At 59.2% G+C, this 14758-nt stretch overlaps 1 protein-coding gene across 1 annotated transcript in view; it reads left to right on the top strand.

Annotated features, from left to right (window-relative positions):
- SLC6A3 (solute carrier family 6 member 3) overlaps positions 1 to 14238 on the top strand; it is a 41083-nt gene extending 26845 nt beyond the window's left edge. The window contains exons 8-14 of the mRNA XM_028090026.2: positions 2305 to 2417; positions 3622 to 3750; positions 4399 to 4498; positions 6795 to 6895; positions 8886 to 9053; positions 10742 to 10813; positions 14215 to 14238. Coding sequence (XP_027945827.1) covers positions 2305 to 2417; positions 3622 to 3750; positions 4399 to 4498; positions 6795 to 6895; positions 8886 to 9053; positions 10742 to 10813; positions 14215 to 14238 — 707 coding nt within the window. The remainder of the gene's footprint in view (positions 1 to 2304; positions 2418 to 3621; positions 3751 to 4398; positions 4499 to 6794; positions 6896 to 8885; positions 9054 to 10741; positions 10814 to 14214) is intronic.
- The last annotated feature ends 520 nt before the right edge of the window (positions 14239 to 14758 follow it).

The raw sequence follows: 14758 nt of genomic DNA on the forward strand, positions 1-14758 counted from the left end.
CTCGCCTGCCGTCAGATCATCCTGGGGGTGAGCGAGGAGGACTCTTGCCCTGGAGTCTGTCCTCACCCCTTCACTTTCTCTGAAAAGGCCCATCCTCTCCTAGGGCTGCTCCTCAGGCTCAGGAAAGCCCGTGAGGGTGTCCCTGACTCATCTCTTCCTGAGTCTTTTTATTCTTGAATGGGGTAGGGACAGGGGAGCAGAGGACCCCCCACCCATGCCCGCAGCTCTCAGCCTCCATCCCATCCGATTCTTGCAGCGTTGAGCCTTCAGACCCCACTTTGGAAGTAAAAAGCAGAGGCCCGGCCCTCTGAGACTGGCAGGGAAAGCAGGGGCCGGGCATCTGGGCGTGTGTGCTTCCTAAGTCCACATCCTTGCCTCCAGGAAAAAAATCCAATAAAGGCAGGAGAATGGGAACATAAAGCAAATAAATACAGAGCAGTGAAATTTACTCACTGCTGCATTTATGCATTTCCCGTGCTTTTGCCCTTTTTTATGATAAATAGCAATAGCTTACAAAACCTCTATTAACCCCTGGAAGTAGAGTGAATATCTTCTATGCATTTCCGTGACAAGCAAAGTAAATGTCATTTATAGCTCTAATTCTCAAGAAAACAGGATGAAATGTTAACTCAGGTACAGAACTGAAAGGCGAGGATATTGACATCACGTTCAACCAAGCTGACCGACCTCTACCTGGGTCTGTGGCTCATGGCATTTAGGCTCTAGAGCGTCTCAAATGAGCCGCCCCTCAGCCCTGCAGTGGGGACTATGCCCCTTGCATGGGGGCAGGAATTGCAGAGAGCCCCGGCCTGAGCACGGGCCCCATGAGGACAGCTTGGCTGTGAAGCTCTGTTCTGTCCTCTACAAAGATCCGTCAGTGCCCAGACCCCGTCGGCTGGTGCCCGCCGTGGCCCTGCTGAGGACTGAGATTAGGGAAGCCACATCTTTGTGCGTAAAGGCTCAGGAGGCCATATGAGTGAGTTAAGTAGGCCCATCTTTTAAAAGTGACCATGGAAATGATTAGTTTCCTGTGGGAATGTTTTTACTTTGGGGATCATCAAGGCCAAACTGCTACGAGTCTGGTTGAGTCCTGCACCGTTTCCATCCCCACCTCCCTGCCTCTGTCTGAGCCCACGGCCTCCACGCCCACCCAGATTCCACAGCAGGGTGAGGGAGCAGGCATGCCTCCCAGCATGCATATCCTCCACACAGCAGCCCTACTCCTGGGATGTCCCGAAAGGGAATGATCCCAGGGGTGCTGCTATGTGAGCAGAAACTTGCCCCTTTCAAGCATTTGCTGAGCTGTAGTATTTCCATATTCATTACGCGGTTTTTAAAGATCAGACACAGTTATTCATTGGCATGGAAAAATATTCATATATTGCTAAATGTACCACAGTGAGTGTAAGCATGCATGTGCGTGTGTGAGAGCATGTGTGTGAGAGCATGTGTGCATGTATGAGCATGGATGTGTGTGTACATGTGCATGTGTCAGCATGTGTGTGTGTCAGCATGCGTGTTGTGAGAGCATGCGTGCTGTGAGAGCATGTGTGCTGTGCATGTGTGCATGTATGAGCATGGATGTGTGTGCGCGTGCTTATGTCAGCATGCATGTATGCATGTGTGTCAGCGTGCATGTGTGCATGTCTGTGTCAGCATGCATGTGTGCTGTGAGAGCATGCGTGCTGTGAGAGCATGTGTGCTGTGCGAGCATGTGTGCATGTATGAGCATGGATGTGTGTGCATGTGCTTATGTCAGCATGCATGTGTGCATGTGTGTCAGCGTGCATGTGTGCATGTCTGTGTCAGCATGCATGTGTGCTGTGAGAGCACGTGTGCTGTGAGAGCATGGATGTGTGTGCGTGTGCATGAGCATGGGCACCTGTGAGCATGGATGTGCGTGTGTGAGAGCATGCGTGTGGGGGGCGCATGCGTGTGTCTGTGACGTGCACAGGAAAACCGACCAGGAGGCCTGACAGAGGTTGTCAGGGACGGCAGGCAGGCTGCTGGAGCCCCTCCCGCCCTCACCTGTGTTGGTACCACCCCCACTTCCTCTCCAGCCCCCACAGTCCCACGCAGACCAGAAGGACCCAGAGGAACAGGTGCGGGCCTCCGGCTGACGTCAGCTTTCCAAATTCTGGAGTCCTGGGCCAGGTGTCTGCTGAGTTCCCAGGAGAGAGGACTCTTGAGGGAGAACGGGGAAGGCGCTGGGAGGGGTTTTGTCCCCTTGCCGCTGTGTTGGCCTCCCTGGGTGGGGGAACAGGGGAGCCGCAAGTCAGTGGCAATAGGAAGGTCTGTTTTCAGGGCCCGGGCTGATCTTCATCATCTACCCTGAGGCGCTGGCCACGCTCCCACTGTCCTCGGCCTGGGCCGTGATTTTCTTCGTCATGCTGCTCACCCTGGGGATCGACAGCGCCGTGAGTGACCTCAGCACCGCGCACACCAGGGGGCCCTGCCTGTGACAGCCGGGCTTCCTCACAGCCCTCACAGGGCAGGCAAACCCCAATGCCCCTGAAGGGTCTCCCAGAGTTCCTGTGCTACATAGAGCCCCGCGTGGCGGGAGGAGGGTCCCACAACTGCTTGAGACCCTTCCTGGGGTGGGGTGTTGGACCAACTCACCCCTTCTTTCACTCGGGCTTTCCAGCTGTGCCCTCTGCCCAAGTCACTACAGACCCGGACACACACATACAAGCCAGCAGCAGGATGCAGTGCAGGGAACGGGGTGAGGACCACCCAGAGCCAGGGTCGGTCCTTCCTGACTCATTGCTTTCCTTGACCCCAGAGCCCCCCAGGAGGGATGGATGCACCCGCAGCTCAGGGCAGCAAAGTCTCCAGCTGCAGCCCAGGCCCGGCCCACTCCATCTCTTGTGTGCAGCCCTGTGTGTGTGTGTGTGTGTGTGTGCGCACGTGGTCACATGTGCATGGATGTGAGTGCGTGCATGCATGTGCACTAGGGAGGAGGCATGTGGGCCTGCTGCACTTACTCAGGCTCCTGTGTCCCCATTGCCTGCTCAGGACCAACAGCTGAGACCTCAGGGTCCCCATGAGTGGCCACCGGTGCCCTGTCCCCCAGAGCTTCCTGGAAAGTGCAGAGAACCCCAAATCCTGCCCCCGTGAATGTGGGTCACACGCTCTAGCCCCCAGCTGTCATCTCCCAGCCAGCCTGGTCAACGCCTGCTGGGTGACCACGGCCCTGGACCGCACATCTGGCGGGTATGAATCCCATGAACAGCAGGGCAAAGAGGGTCGCCAAGTAGGCCAGGGTGCTTGGAGGACACCCCATCGTGACAACACTCAGAGTCAGGAAGGTTGTGCCCGTGGCCACACCGGGTCCTCCCCAAGAACAAAGTAGGGCTGTGCTGTGGGGAGACGTGTGTTTGGAGCAGTCAGGCAGGGCTGAGGCTTTGTGGCGATTTCAGCGGATGGTGCCACATGGGGCTGCAGAGTGGCTGAGCACGTCCCCTCAGGGGACAGCGTGCACCCCTGGGTCCTCTTGCGTGCAGGGCACTCTGCAGCCCGGATGCTGTGCGGCCCCCACTCGTGTCCACGCCCCAGGTGCACGTCCGCTGGACGTGACGTAAATCGCGCCCCACCCCGCAGCGCCCGCTCTGTTGGCTGCAGATGGGCGGCATGGAGTCGGTGATCACCGGGCTCGTTGACGAGTTCCAGCTGCTGCGCAGACACCGGGAGCTCTTCACCCTCCTTGTCGTCCTGGCCACCTTCCTGCTCTCACTGTTCTGTGTCACCAACGTACGTAGCCACACTCGCTTTGCCTGGCGAGGCCTCACTAGCGCTCAGTGTCGGCAGCGTGGCTGGTGCTGTCTGAGAGCCCCAAACCGTGACTTGCAGTGATAGGCTAATGACATGCGGGTAGCCGTGGTCACATGTGGATTACATGGTCACACAGGGTAGCCATGGTCACGGTGGTAGCGGTGGTCCATGGGAAACAGTCTCAGGTTCCTGCAGCTCCTGGACGGCCCCCTTGGAAGCGCCTGCCCGTTGGATCTTCGGGGCTGGGGGCCAGGGGAGGCCTGACGGTGGGGAGCGGGGCCTGGGTCAGCTCCCCTCCCAAGTTTGGCATTCGGCTGCTTTCACCTCTGATTGCACCTGGAGCGCCCCTGGAGGGGGAGGGGGATAGGAGAGGAGGGGAGGGGAGGGGAGGAGAGGGGAGAGGAGAGGAGAAGACAGGTCCTTGCCATTCCCGCACAAAAGGCACGTCCCTGAGAAGCTGTGCATGGACTGAATTTCAGTGACTCCAATCAGACTTCACAGATAGACTATGTCTGTAAACTGAATCCACAGGCCCGGTGTCTATTTGGGGAGAGTGTTTTTGTGGCTTCCTTGGGTGAGGCGTGCCACGCCGGGCACCCCAATTTCAGCGGGCACCCCCTCTTCCAGGGCGGCATCTACGTCTTCACGCTGCTGGACCACTTTGCGGCCGGCACGTCCATCCTCTTCGGAGTGCTCGTCGAGGCCATCGGGGTGGCCTGGTTCTACGGTAAGGACGGAGCCCTCCTCCGGGGCCGGTGTGCGTCAGCAGGTGGCAGACCCAGCCGCGGTGCTGTCCCTGGATCGATGAGCACAGTTAGCCGGGGGGGCACCCCAAAATGCTTACTGTGGTCAGAACTGTTCAGTGTGGCCACCTGATCATACTGTGCTGATGTCCTCGTCGGTCATTACGAGAATGGCTTACGGCCCCGGCGGAGGTGAGGTCTCCTCAATCAGCTAAGAAGCAGGCCTCTTCCTCCCTGGGGACCGTGACCAGCACGGAGTTCATGAGGTGGGGGCTGATCGGTGTGTTTCACTGTCAGCTCCCCAAGCCGTCGCTGCTGACCAGTCAGCAGCTGGCTCCTGAGTTAGAGCTCCACACCCCCCAAGGCTGGGAGCCACTGGTGGGCAGGCAGTGCCCAGACGAGACCGGGCCCCCTGTAGCCACGGCTGGTGGCCCGCTGGGCCGCGTCGCAGGCGTTGTGACAGCCACGGGCACCCAAGCTGGAGAAGGCCCTGTCCTTTCCCAGGATGCTGACCTGGGCCAGCTGCCCACCTTGCCTGCTCTCCCGGAAGGAGAGAGTCCTGGCCAGGCTTCTCTGGGGCACTTAGCAGTGACAGCTCTGGGCATCAGGTGCACTCTCCCTGGCTGTGAGCTCCAGCCCAGAGCTAACGGTCTGCGTGCTGCACCAGCTACCCTCCTGTAGAAGCCCTAGTGTCACGCAGCAGGCATGGCCTCTGCCTCAGGGCCATGGTCAGCGTGGCCCGAAGAAGCAGGTCAGCTTTGAGAGGCTACACCTGACAAATAGTTCATATTCCCAGAACGCTTTTTCAATTATATTTTCTTTTCTACAGAAAAGGGAAATAATCAAACTCTGTGCTTTCATTGGCACCTGGAATCAATACTTATCATTAAAATTGGCCTCTCTCCCCCACCCCCAAATGAAACCCCACAGTGAAAGAGAGGAAGTGCCCCAAACGCATCCCTCGATCATGAGCTCAGTGCTGGTGAGGCGGGAGAGACGCTGGCAACCGCGTGCTCCCCAGAGCCTCAAAAGACAGAGTCCATGTTGTTTCTCCAAATGGCCATTCACATCTCTAATCCCTACACACAGTCTGTGTTTCTTGGGAGATGTATCAGAGTGTGCCAGGCTCTCTGTGCACCAACGGTCCCTGTCAGTCTTCGAGCCAACAGCCCAGCGCCAGGAGGGGCCGTGGGCTGACCTGACCACTCATGGGGCTGAGTCCAGAGGGGCCGAGGGGCTGGCCTTGGGTTCGCCCTTCTCCATTCCACTCTGCCCCTGGTCCGTCTCCATGTCCAGGGTTCCGATGATGGGGTTGGTTTGTGCAGAGGGAATTCTGAATTCCCGACATGTCCCCAACGTGAGGCCCATGAGACTCACCCCAGGCTCAGTGGACAAGCTGTGGTCGTCCCAGCAGAGGCCAGGCCAGACTCAGGGTGGGAGAAATCACTGTTGAGATCTCCTAGAGAAAGTACCAGTTCACTAAGCTTTAGAAATAGCTTTCCTTAAGAAATAATGATTATAAATATATCCTGGAATATTGTCCAGCCTTGAAAGGAAGGACATTCTGACACCTGCCACAACACGGAGGAACCTTGAGGACATCCTGCTGAGTGAGATAAGCCAGTCATAATAGGACAAATCCCGTGGGATTGCACTCATGTGAGACAGAAAGTGACGGTGGGCGCCAGGGTCGGGGAGGGGGGAGAGGAGTTAGTGCTTCATGGGACGGAGCTTCAGTTTGGGGAGATGGAAAGTTCCAGCTGAACCATGCGATGCTGGTGAGTGTTGCACAGCGATGTGAATTAGCATCTCCGAACGCCACACTTAAAAATGATTAAAATGGTAAAATTTATGTTATGTGTATTTTAGCACAATTTTTAATTGTTATGTTGATCACCATACAGCACATCATCAGTTTTTGACGTGGTGACCCACGCTTCATTGTTTGCGCGTAACACCCACTGCTCCCTGCCGTTCGGGCCCTCCTTAATACCACGATTTTTTTAAAGAGAAAAAGAAGTAGTTCAGGCCAAGGGGAGGCAGGACAGCCTAGGGCGAGGGAGGAAGAGAATGGAGAGAGGGCAGGCGAGCCGCCGGTGCCCCACACATGTCCCTCGGTGCACATCACCGGTCACTCGATGTCACTGCAGTGAACATCTGTGGGGACCCTGGCCAGCAGGAGCACCGGGAGGCCTGGGGGGGGCGCTGCAGGAGGTGGGGTGGGACCCAGGGCCGGGAGCATGCCCTCCTGACCGGCCCGCTCGGCTCCCTCCACCACAGGCGTGAGGCAGTTCAGCGAGGACATCAAGCAGATGACCGGGCAGCGGCCCAGCCTCTACTGGAGGCTGTGCTGGAAGTTCGTCAGCCCCTGCTTTCTCCTGGTAAGGGCCCCGCGTGCACGCAACCGCCCACCCCGGCCCCAGGGCCCCTGTTGGCCGCATGCACCTGGGCTCTCACTCGCTCATGTGAGGCTGGGGAGGGGGCTCTCCCCTAAAATCTTCTGTGGTCTCCTGAAGGTGTCCCCCACCGTCTGGGCCCACTGAGAAACCTCACACGGCATCCACGGCGATACCCCCCTAGGCATCACAGCGCTGCCGTGGAGGGGAGGCCAGAGCCGGGCACGGCCACCAGCTGGCTCCTGCCCTGAGGACAGTCATGGGATGTAGACTTCCGGGGGAGGGGGGCGCAAGGTTCAAAGGCCGAGGACAGGAGTGACTTAGGTGCTGTCCCAGCATGGTCACCACGAGCACGTCCGGTAGCCGCCTGGCTCTTCTCATCGGGGCTGGGGGCTGCCAGCCCTGGCCCATGGGCCAAGTCCGCCGGTTCCAATAGAACAGGGCCACGCGGATCCCCTTACGACGGCCCACGGCTGCGTCCACCCTACAGCAGCCGGAGGAGCTGTCGTGTGGCCAAGACCCGATGGCTCACGGAGCCTGACCTGTCCTGCCCCGTCTGCACAGGTGACCCCGGAGGCCATTCAAGGGCTGTCCGGGTCTGAGCGACAGCCCCCCGAGCTCCTCACAGAGACGCACATCTCCCCGACCCCTGGCACGTCTGGAAGGAACGCGCCTCCTGGGCCAACCCAGGGCTAGTGAGAGGCAGAGACACAGACGGAGAGGCAGAGACACAGACGGAGAGGCAGAGACAGAGACGGAGAGGCAGAGACAGAGACGGAGAGGCAGAGGCAGAGACGGAGAGGCAGAGGCAGAGACGGAGAGGCAGAGACAGAGACGGAGAGACAGAGACGGAGAGGCAGAGACAGAGACGGAGAGGCAGAGACAGAGACGGAGAGGCAGAGACAGAGACGGAGAGGCAGAGGCAGAGACGGAGAGGCAGAGGCAGAGACGGAGAGGCAGAGGCAGAGACGGAGAGGCAGAGACACAGACGGAGAGGCAGAGGCAGAGACGGAGAGGCAGAGGCAGAGGCAGAGACGGAGAGGCAGAGGCAGAGACGGAGAGGCAGAGACACAGACGGAGAGGCAGAGACAGAGACGGAGAGGCAGAGACAGAGACGGAGAGACAGAGACGGAGAGGCAGAGACAGAGACGGAGAGGCAGAGACAGAGACGGAGAGACAGAGACGGAGAGGCAGAGACAGAGACGGAGAGGCAGAGACAGAGACGGAGAGGCAGAGACAGAGACGGAGAGGCAGAGACAGAGACGGAGAGGCAGAGGCAGAGACGGAGAGGCAGAGGCAGAGACGGAGAGGCAGAGACACAGACGGAGAGGCAGAGGCAGAGACGGAGAGGCAGAGGCAGAGACGGAGAGGCAGAGGCAGAGACGGAGAGGCAGAGACAGAGACGGAGAGGCAGAGACACAGACGGAGAGGCAGAGACAGAGACGGAGAGGCAGAGACAGAGACGGAGAGGCAGAGACAGAGACGGAGAGGCAGAGACACAGACGGAGAGGCAGGCAGAGAGGGAGGGAGCAGGAGCCTGGTTGCGACATAATCCGCAGTTTCTCCCTGAGCTGTGCCCAGAGGCTCAGAAGCCCCCGATCCCCCCCGCCCCCCCACCCCGCCCCTGAGGCCCGCGTCTAGCATGTTCCTCTCGGCTGTGCTCAGAGAGCTGAGGGGGTCCGCTGTGCACGCTGGACAAGCCAGGCAGGGTGTCCCGGATATGACAACCCGTGAGGCTGTCAAGGCACAGCGGTGAGGCTGCCCTGCATCCCACAGGGGGGTGCGCATCCCCCCGCCCCGCCCCCCCCAGCAGCGCGGGCCTGGCTGAGCAGCACGCACGCGCAGCAGGCTGGCCGCCGGGGCCCCCAGAGCCGCCCTGGCTGGGACACCCTCCGGGTGAAACCCTCGCTCCCCCGCCCACCTCACGCCAGCTGCCCGCTGAGAGCCGCCGCCTGATCTCTGCCCTCGGTTTCAGTTTGTGGTTGTGGTGAGTATCGTGACCTTCAGGCCCCCGCACTACGGAGCCTACATCTTCCCCGAGTGGGCCAACGCGATGGGCTGGGCCATCGCCACGTCTTCCATGTCCATGGTGCCCATCTACGCAGCCTACAAGTTCTGCAGCCTGCCCGGCTCCCTGCGGGAGGTGCGTGCTTACACGGGCCCCGCGCCCTGCCCCGGCTGGGACACCAACAGCAAGGTCGGGCGGGCGTCCACCTCCCAGGTCTGCCGCTGCCTGTTCATCTCTGACCCCCAGGGCCGGCGGGCGGGGGCGGCAGCCGCGGTGGAGGACTGGCCCGGGGCGCGTGCAAGAGGAAGCCGGCTGTGCCTGCGTGCGCGTCCGCGCGCCTGTGTATCCGTGTGCGTGCGCACGTCCACCTGTGTGCGTGTATGCCTGCGTGCGCGTCCGCGTGCCTGTGTATCCATGTGCGTGCGTGTACGCCTGCGTGCGCACGTCCACCTGTGTGCGTGTACGCCTGCGTGCGCGTCCGTGTGCCTGTGTATCCGTGTGCATGCGCACGTCCACCTGTGTGCGTGTACGCCTGCGTGCGCGTCCGCGTGCCTGTGTATCGTGTGCGTGCGCGTACGTCCACCTGTGTGCGTGTACGCCTGCGTGCGCACGTCCACCTGTGTGCGTGTATGCCTGCGTGCGCGTCCGCGCGCCTGTGTATCCGTGTGCGTGCGCACGTCCACCTGTGTGCGTGTATGCCTGCGTGCGCGTCCGCGTGCCTGTGTATCCATGTGCGTGCGTGTACGCCTGCGTGCGCACGTCCACCTGTGTGCGTGTACGCCTGCGTGCGCGTCCGCGTGCCTGTGTATCCGTGTGCGTGCGCACGTCCACCTGTGTGCGTGTACGCCTGCGTGCGTGTCCGTGTGCCTGTGTATCCGTGTGCGTGCGCGTACGTCCACCAGTGTGCGTGTACGCCTGCGTGCGCGTCCGTGCGCCTGCGCATCTGCGTCCGTGCGTGCCCGTGTGCATGTGTGTCCGCTCAGGCCCTCGCGTGTGTGCCTGCGCGCCCCTGCCGGGGTCTGTGTCCACGCACGTCCTCCATGGGCACAGGGGAGCTCCACAGAGCGTGGTGAAGGTGGGAAGGCAGCGGTCGGGGGCCGAGCCCGCCTGTGGCCGAGCAGGGGCACCCGCAGGAACCCCTGTGCGGTGGGCCTTGCCCTGGGGCCTCTCCGTCGTTGTGCGTGTGGCGCGGGCTCCTGCCACCTGTAAAGGAGGGGGTGGGGGACGGGTCCCGAGGGGCCCGCTTACCTGCTGGCACCCGGACTCCTGGAGGAAACAAGGGACCCAGGCCGCCTTGGAAGCAACGCCCCGCAGGCCCGCTCAGAGCTGCCCCTGGGAGTTCTCCGGAGGGGGGCTCACGGCTCCCCCCTGGCACGCAGCGGCCCTCAGCAGTCGGGCCGGGCCTGGGGCAGGCAGGGTCCCAGGAGCTGGGGGGCGGGGCGCGGACGGAGCCCCAGGCGGAGCAGGCCGGCGTCACGCAGTGGGGACCCCTCCCACACGCCTGTCACTGCCTCTGGGGCCCAGCCAGGGCCCCTGGGTGGGGGGAAGGGGGGCGGGGCCTGCAGGCCCCCGGGCCGGACGGGTAACAAACCGCCGCGGACGGTCGCCTGGCCTCAGGACTCAGAGGGGCCTGCGTATGCTGTGCAGCCTCAGAGCCCAGGGCAAGCTTGGCGTCGAGACAGAAACTTGTCCTCGTGTGGGCTGGAGTCTGCTCCAGGGCCTGGGGAGGCCCAGCTGTCACCCCAGCCTCTGACGGGGTGTCTGCAGGGGCCCCTGCACCTCACTGAGCACGACGGTGCCCATGGCCTCTCCTTCTCTCCTAGAAACTGGCCTATGCCATCACACCAGAGCAGGAGCGCGAGCTGGTGGACAGCGGGGAGGTGCGCCAGTTCAGGGTGAGTGCCCGTCTCCTTGGGGAGAGCTCGGAGCCCTACACTTGGCCCTAGGCCTTCGGCGCTCCTGGGCCTCCGCAAGCCGTGAGGTTGCAGTCATTCCCTGAGCCGAGGCTGGGGAATGCCTGTGTGCGGGCCCGTCCTAGGTGCCGCCGGGGCCCACCCTTGGAGGACCCCTGTACTGACGGCGGGGGCGGGAGCGGGCAGTGGGCAGAATGAGAAAGCTCGGCGGAAAGAGGGAGCAGAAGGGCGGGGGGCCGGGTGGGGTCCTCTGAGCAGACCCCTGCGTTAGGGAGGGATGGAGAAGGGAGAGGGCTCGAAGCAGCTCAGAGCCTTGCCCTCACAGGACTCGGGGGCTGCAGGAGGTGCTCTGACAGACCCCGACCCAAGGGGTTACTCAGGCTGCTGCAGACTCTTGGGGTGGGGGCTGCGGAGAGCCGGGAGACCAGAGAGGGCAGGGGTCACAGCAGGCCTGTGGCAGGATTGGGCCCATGCCTTTCTTGGATTTGCTCTGTTCTGCTTGTGCTAACTTCCTAAACGAGACCTTAGGTTCCTAATTCTCAAGCCTCCTTCTTTCCTAATGGAAGCGCTCAGGGCCCTGCACAGGGCGTGTCGGTCACACTTAGCTCAGCCTTTTCCTTATCGGTTGGTACTAAGGGTATTTTAATTTTCATTGTGAGTTCGTCAACCCATGAGTTGCTTGGAAGTCTGCTTTCAAATCCCCAAATCTATGGGGATGTTTCATCGATGTTTTTGTGATCAGTTCTGAATTGATCGCATCTGGGCCACCTACCCTTGGAGGCGTGTGAAGACACATGTGCGGTGGAGGCCCTGACGCACCGTGGCAGATGTGACACGCGTGTTTGGATTCGAGTGTGTCCTCTAGTTGGTGGCACGCGCTTCTCCTTCCATCTGCCGTGTCACGCTGGTGACAGTGCCACTCAGACCTTGTACCACTTCGCCGACTTCAGCTCTGCTTGACCGTGGGTAACTGGAAACATTTGCAGAATATCCCACCCTGGTAGTGTATTTGTCCAGTTCCCCCCACCCGACCCCCCCCCGCCAAAATCCCACCAGTTTTTTGCGTTATATATCCTGAGGCTGCTTTCCGGGGTAACTCCCCGTTTAAATGGTCGCATCTCCCCGGGGACTTCACGCATCCTCTCTCCCTTGTGGTGCTTTTGCTCTGAAAGTCGTCCGGGCCTGAAGTGATACTTGCAGCAGGTTTCCCCTGAGTTTGCCAGAAACATCTTTTGCAGTTTTTAACTTTCAACTTCACAATGATCTCAAAATGTAGGTGTCTTTTGCAAACCTAGCATACACCTGGAATTTTTACTCTTGACAAGAGATTAATCCATTTACATTTGTTGTAATTATTGATATTTTTGGCTTGATTCCAGGCTTTTTAACTCTGCCCCATTTTTAATGTTTATTTTTCTTCTTTATTTCCTTTTTATGGATTGCTTTTTGGGGGCTTTCCTTTTTTTTCCCCTTTTTCTAATGTTTTCTCTCTGGAACTTATATACTCACATACTCTATTCCTTTATAGCTGTCTTTGAAATTGTAACATACGTACTACTTTAAATATAGAAAGTGGCAGAACATCTCAACCCCCATCCTGAATGTAGACCTTCTCCTACTGACTATTATGCTATTAGTACTCAATACTCCATTTCTGCCTTTTTTAATCCATAAATTAGACACTATTATTATTATTATTGCTGTTCTGTATAGAAATGCCCTTTTGGGTCGATGTGCACATTGAGTGTTTATTTTCGCATCCTACTTTTTGGCATCTACATCTTTCCTTTGAGCATCATTTTCTTGCTTTATAAAAAAAAAAAGATCTCTCAGACTTTAGGGAGATCTCTTGATAAACGTCCCCACTCCTGTGTGTCCGGAGGTGCCTTTATTTTGCCCTTATTCATGGACGAGTGTGTCTGCGCACACAGAGTTCTCGATGCACAGCTGCTGTCTTCCAGTGACATGAAGCCCTGAGTTCTTGGCAGCTCCCTTCGCTGTTGTGCTGGGACCATGTGTGTGTCTGGGGTCTGCAGACCGATGGTTTGGGTCGGCTCTGGGAACTTCGCAGTCATCCCTTCCAACCTTGCCTCTGCTCTCCTCGGGGCTCTGCTGTGTGACACCTGCCCCGTCCTCCAGTTCTCGTGCTCGCTCAGAAGTTTTGTAAACCTGGTGATTCTGGCTCACGATTGTACAACACCCTCCTCTCAGTCCCTTTAGTCATTTATCTAAAAATCAAACCCCACGAACTTCCACACAGAAATCTCACATTGATAGTAACCCACGTGCACCTGCCTGTGCTTCCTCCCATCCATCCCTGGACAAACACACTCCTAATCTAGTTTGGATCTTTCATGTGCCGTCTGCACCATAGGGTTTCCTTGCATCTGTGGATACTTCTGTGTTCCCGAAAAGTAGATCGATTTGAAGTGGGACTTCCCCATGGGGCTCTCGGGCCCTGGGCCCCAGCTCCCTTCCGCCTGTGTGCCCTGCACAGCTCTGCTGGTCTGGGGCTGCCATCCTGCTCCAGCCGCTGGGGAGCCCGGCCAACAGCGTGAGTCCCGTGGCCGCGTGAGCCCGGCCGGCAGCTCCTCCCGGAGAGTGGCAGGGAGTGGTGTCCGACCAGGGGTAGATTCAGCATCTTCCCATCCCCTTTGTGGCTGTGTCAGAAATGAGCCCTGCATGCTCTCGTTCTGAAGCATTTAAAAACAGGGTTCTTGCTATTGAGCGTGAATAAATGGCTGGTGCTCAGAAACAGGCTGAACTAACAGCTGCCTAATAATAGGCAGTGACATTTGTTGGAGAACTAAATGCCCACTCTTGTCAACCTTGGCCTCCCCAAGCCGTGAGCGAGGCCTGCCCTGAGCAACTCGGGGGGTCACGTGAAGCAAGACACAGGTGCAGGGTACCGCCTTTCCCTGGGACGGGTTCAGAGGCCCCGGGAGGTGGCACAGGGTCCTCGGGGCATCACCGGTCTGCCTCCCCAGTGTCTGTCCAGCCGCTGATGTGACACTTGCCCGGGGCCGCCGGGGGTTCCGGTCCCCACACGGCCCCTTCCTGCAGCTGTGCGCTCTGTCTGTTCTTTGCCAAAAGACTTATTCATATATAGTTACATAAGGTTTATTATGTATCATTGTTCACGTATCGTCCTTCATTTCTGCTTATTCAATATAAGGGTGTATTCTTGTATTCCATACAAGGAGTATTTCTGGAAGGTTCACCTGGGCGTCAGGCCTGCGGCACTGCTCCCACGCCTTCCGCCTCCCGGATGAGCTTCCTGGGCTGCGTGGGGTCTCCCAGGGCTCGTCAGGTCACAGCCAGGAGCCGCCGTTAGCCAGGCAGCTCCCTGCTTTGCTTCCCAATAAACCCTGTTTCCTTCCTAGCTTCGCCACTGGCTGCTGGTATAAAGGCAGCAGGAGGCCCGGCACGGCCGCCCCTCAGTGGAGACGCCGCCGAGGAGGAGCCCCAGCTTCAAGAGGAAGGCGGGGGCGCCCACTGTCCGACTCCTGCCTTCCCAGAACCACACGGGGGCTCTGCCTCCAGGCCCCTTACGCCCTTCCTTTGCGGCGGGGAGAGGACTGGCCGTCCGTGCTGTGTCTGTGATCGCTTCATGTAGATCCGTGCCCGTTCCTGCAGGTAGAAAACGTCCATCCGTGTTCTGTTTGTGCCAAGCCAGCTCCCTTCCGCCCCCGCCCCCCGCCAGCCGCCCCGGAGCGCGGGTCTTGCTGTCATCCGTGTGTTGAGGAGAAAAGCGGTAATTGTGGATGCTGAGAGCCCAGTGCTCGTGACTTCCTGGGTATTTTATTTTGGTCGAACTAAAAGAGCCAAATATCATATGTTGCCTAATCGTGCAGAAGGTGCACTGGGGAAACCACAAAAGGCAATAAAGTGGGGGCCACCACGCGTCCCCACACCATGCACCCCGTG

Source organism: Eumetopias jubatus, unplaced genomic scaffold (genome assembly GCF_037043125.1).
Source record: "Eumetopias jubatus isolate StellerSeaLion01/CBP00866 unplaced genomic scaffold, mEumJub1_p1.0 scaffold_5, whole genome shotgun sequence".
Lineage (NCBI taxonomy): Eukaryota > Metazoa > Chordata > Mammalia > Carnivora > Otariidae > Eumetopias > Eumetopias jubatus.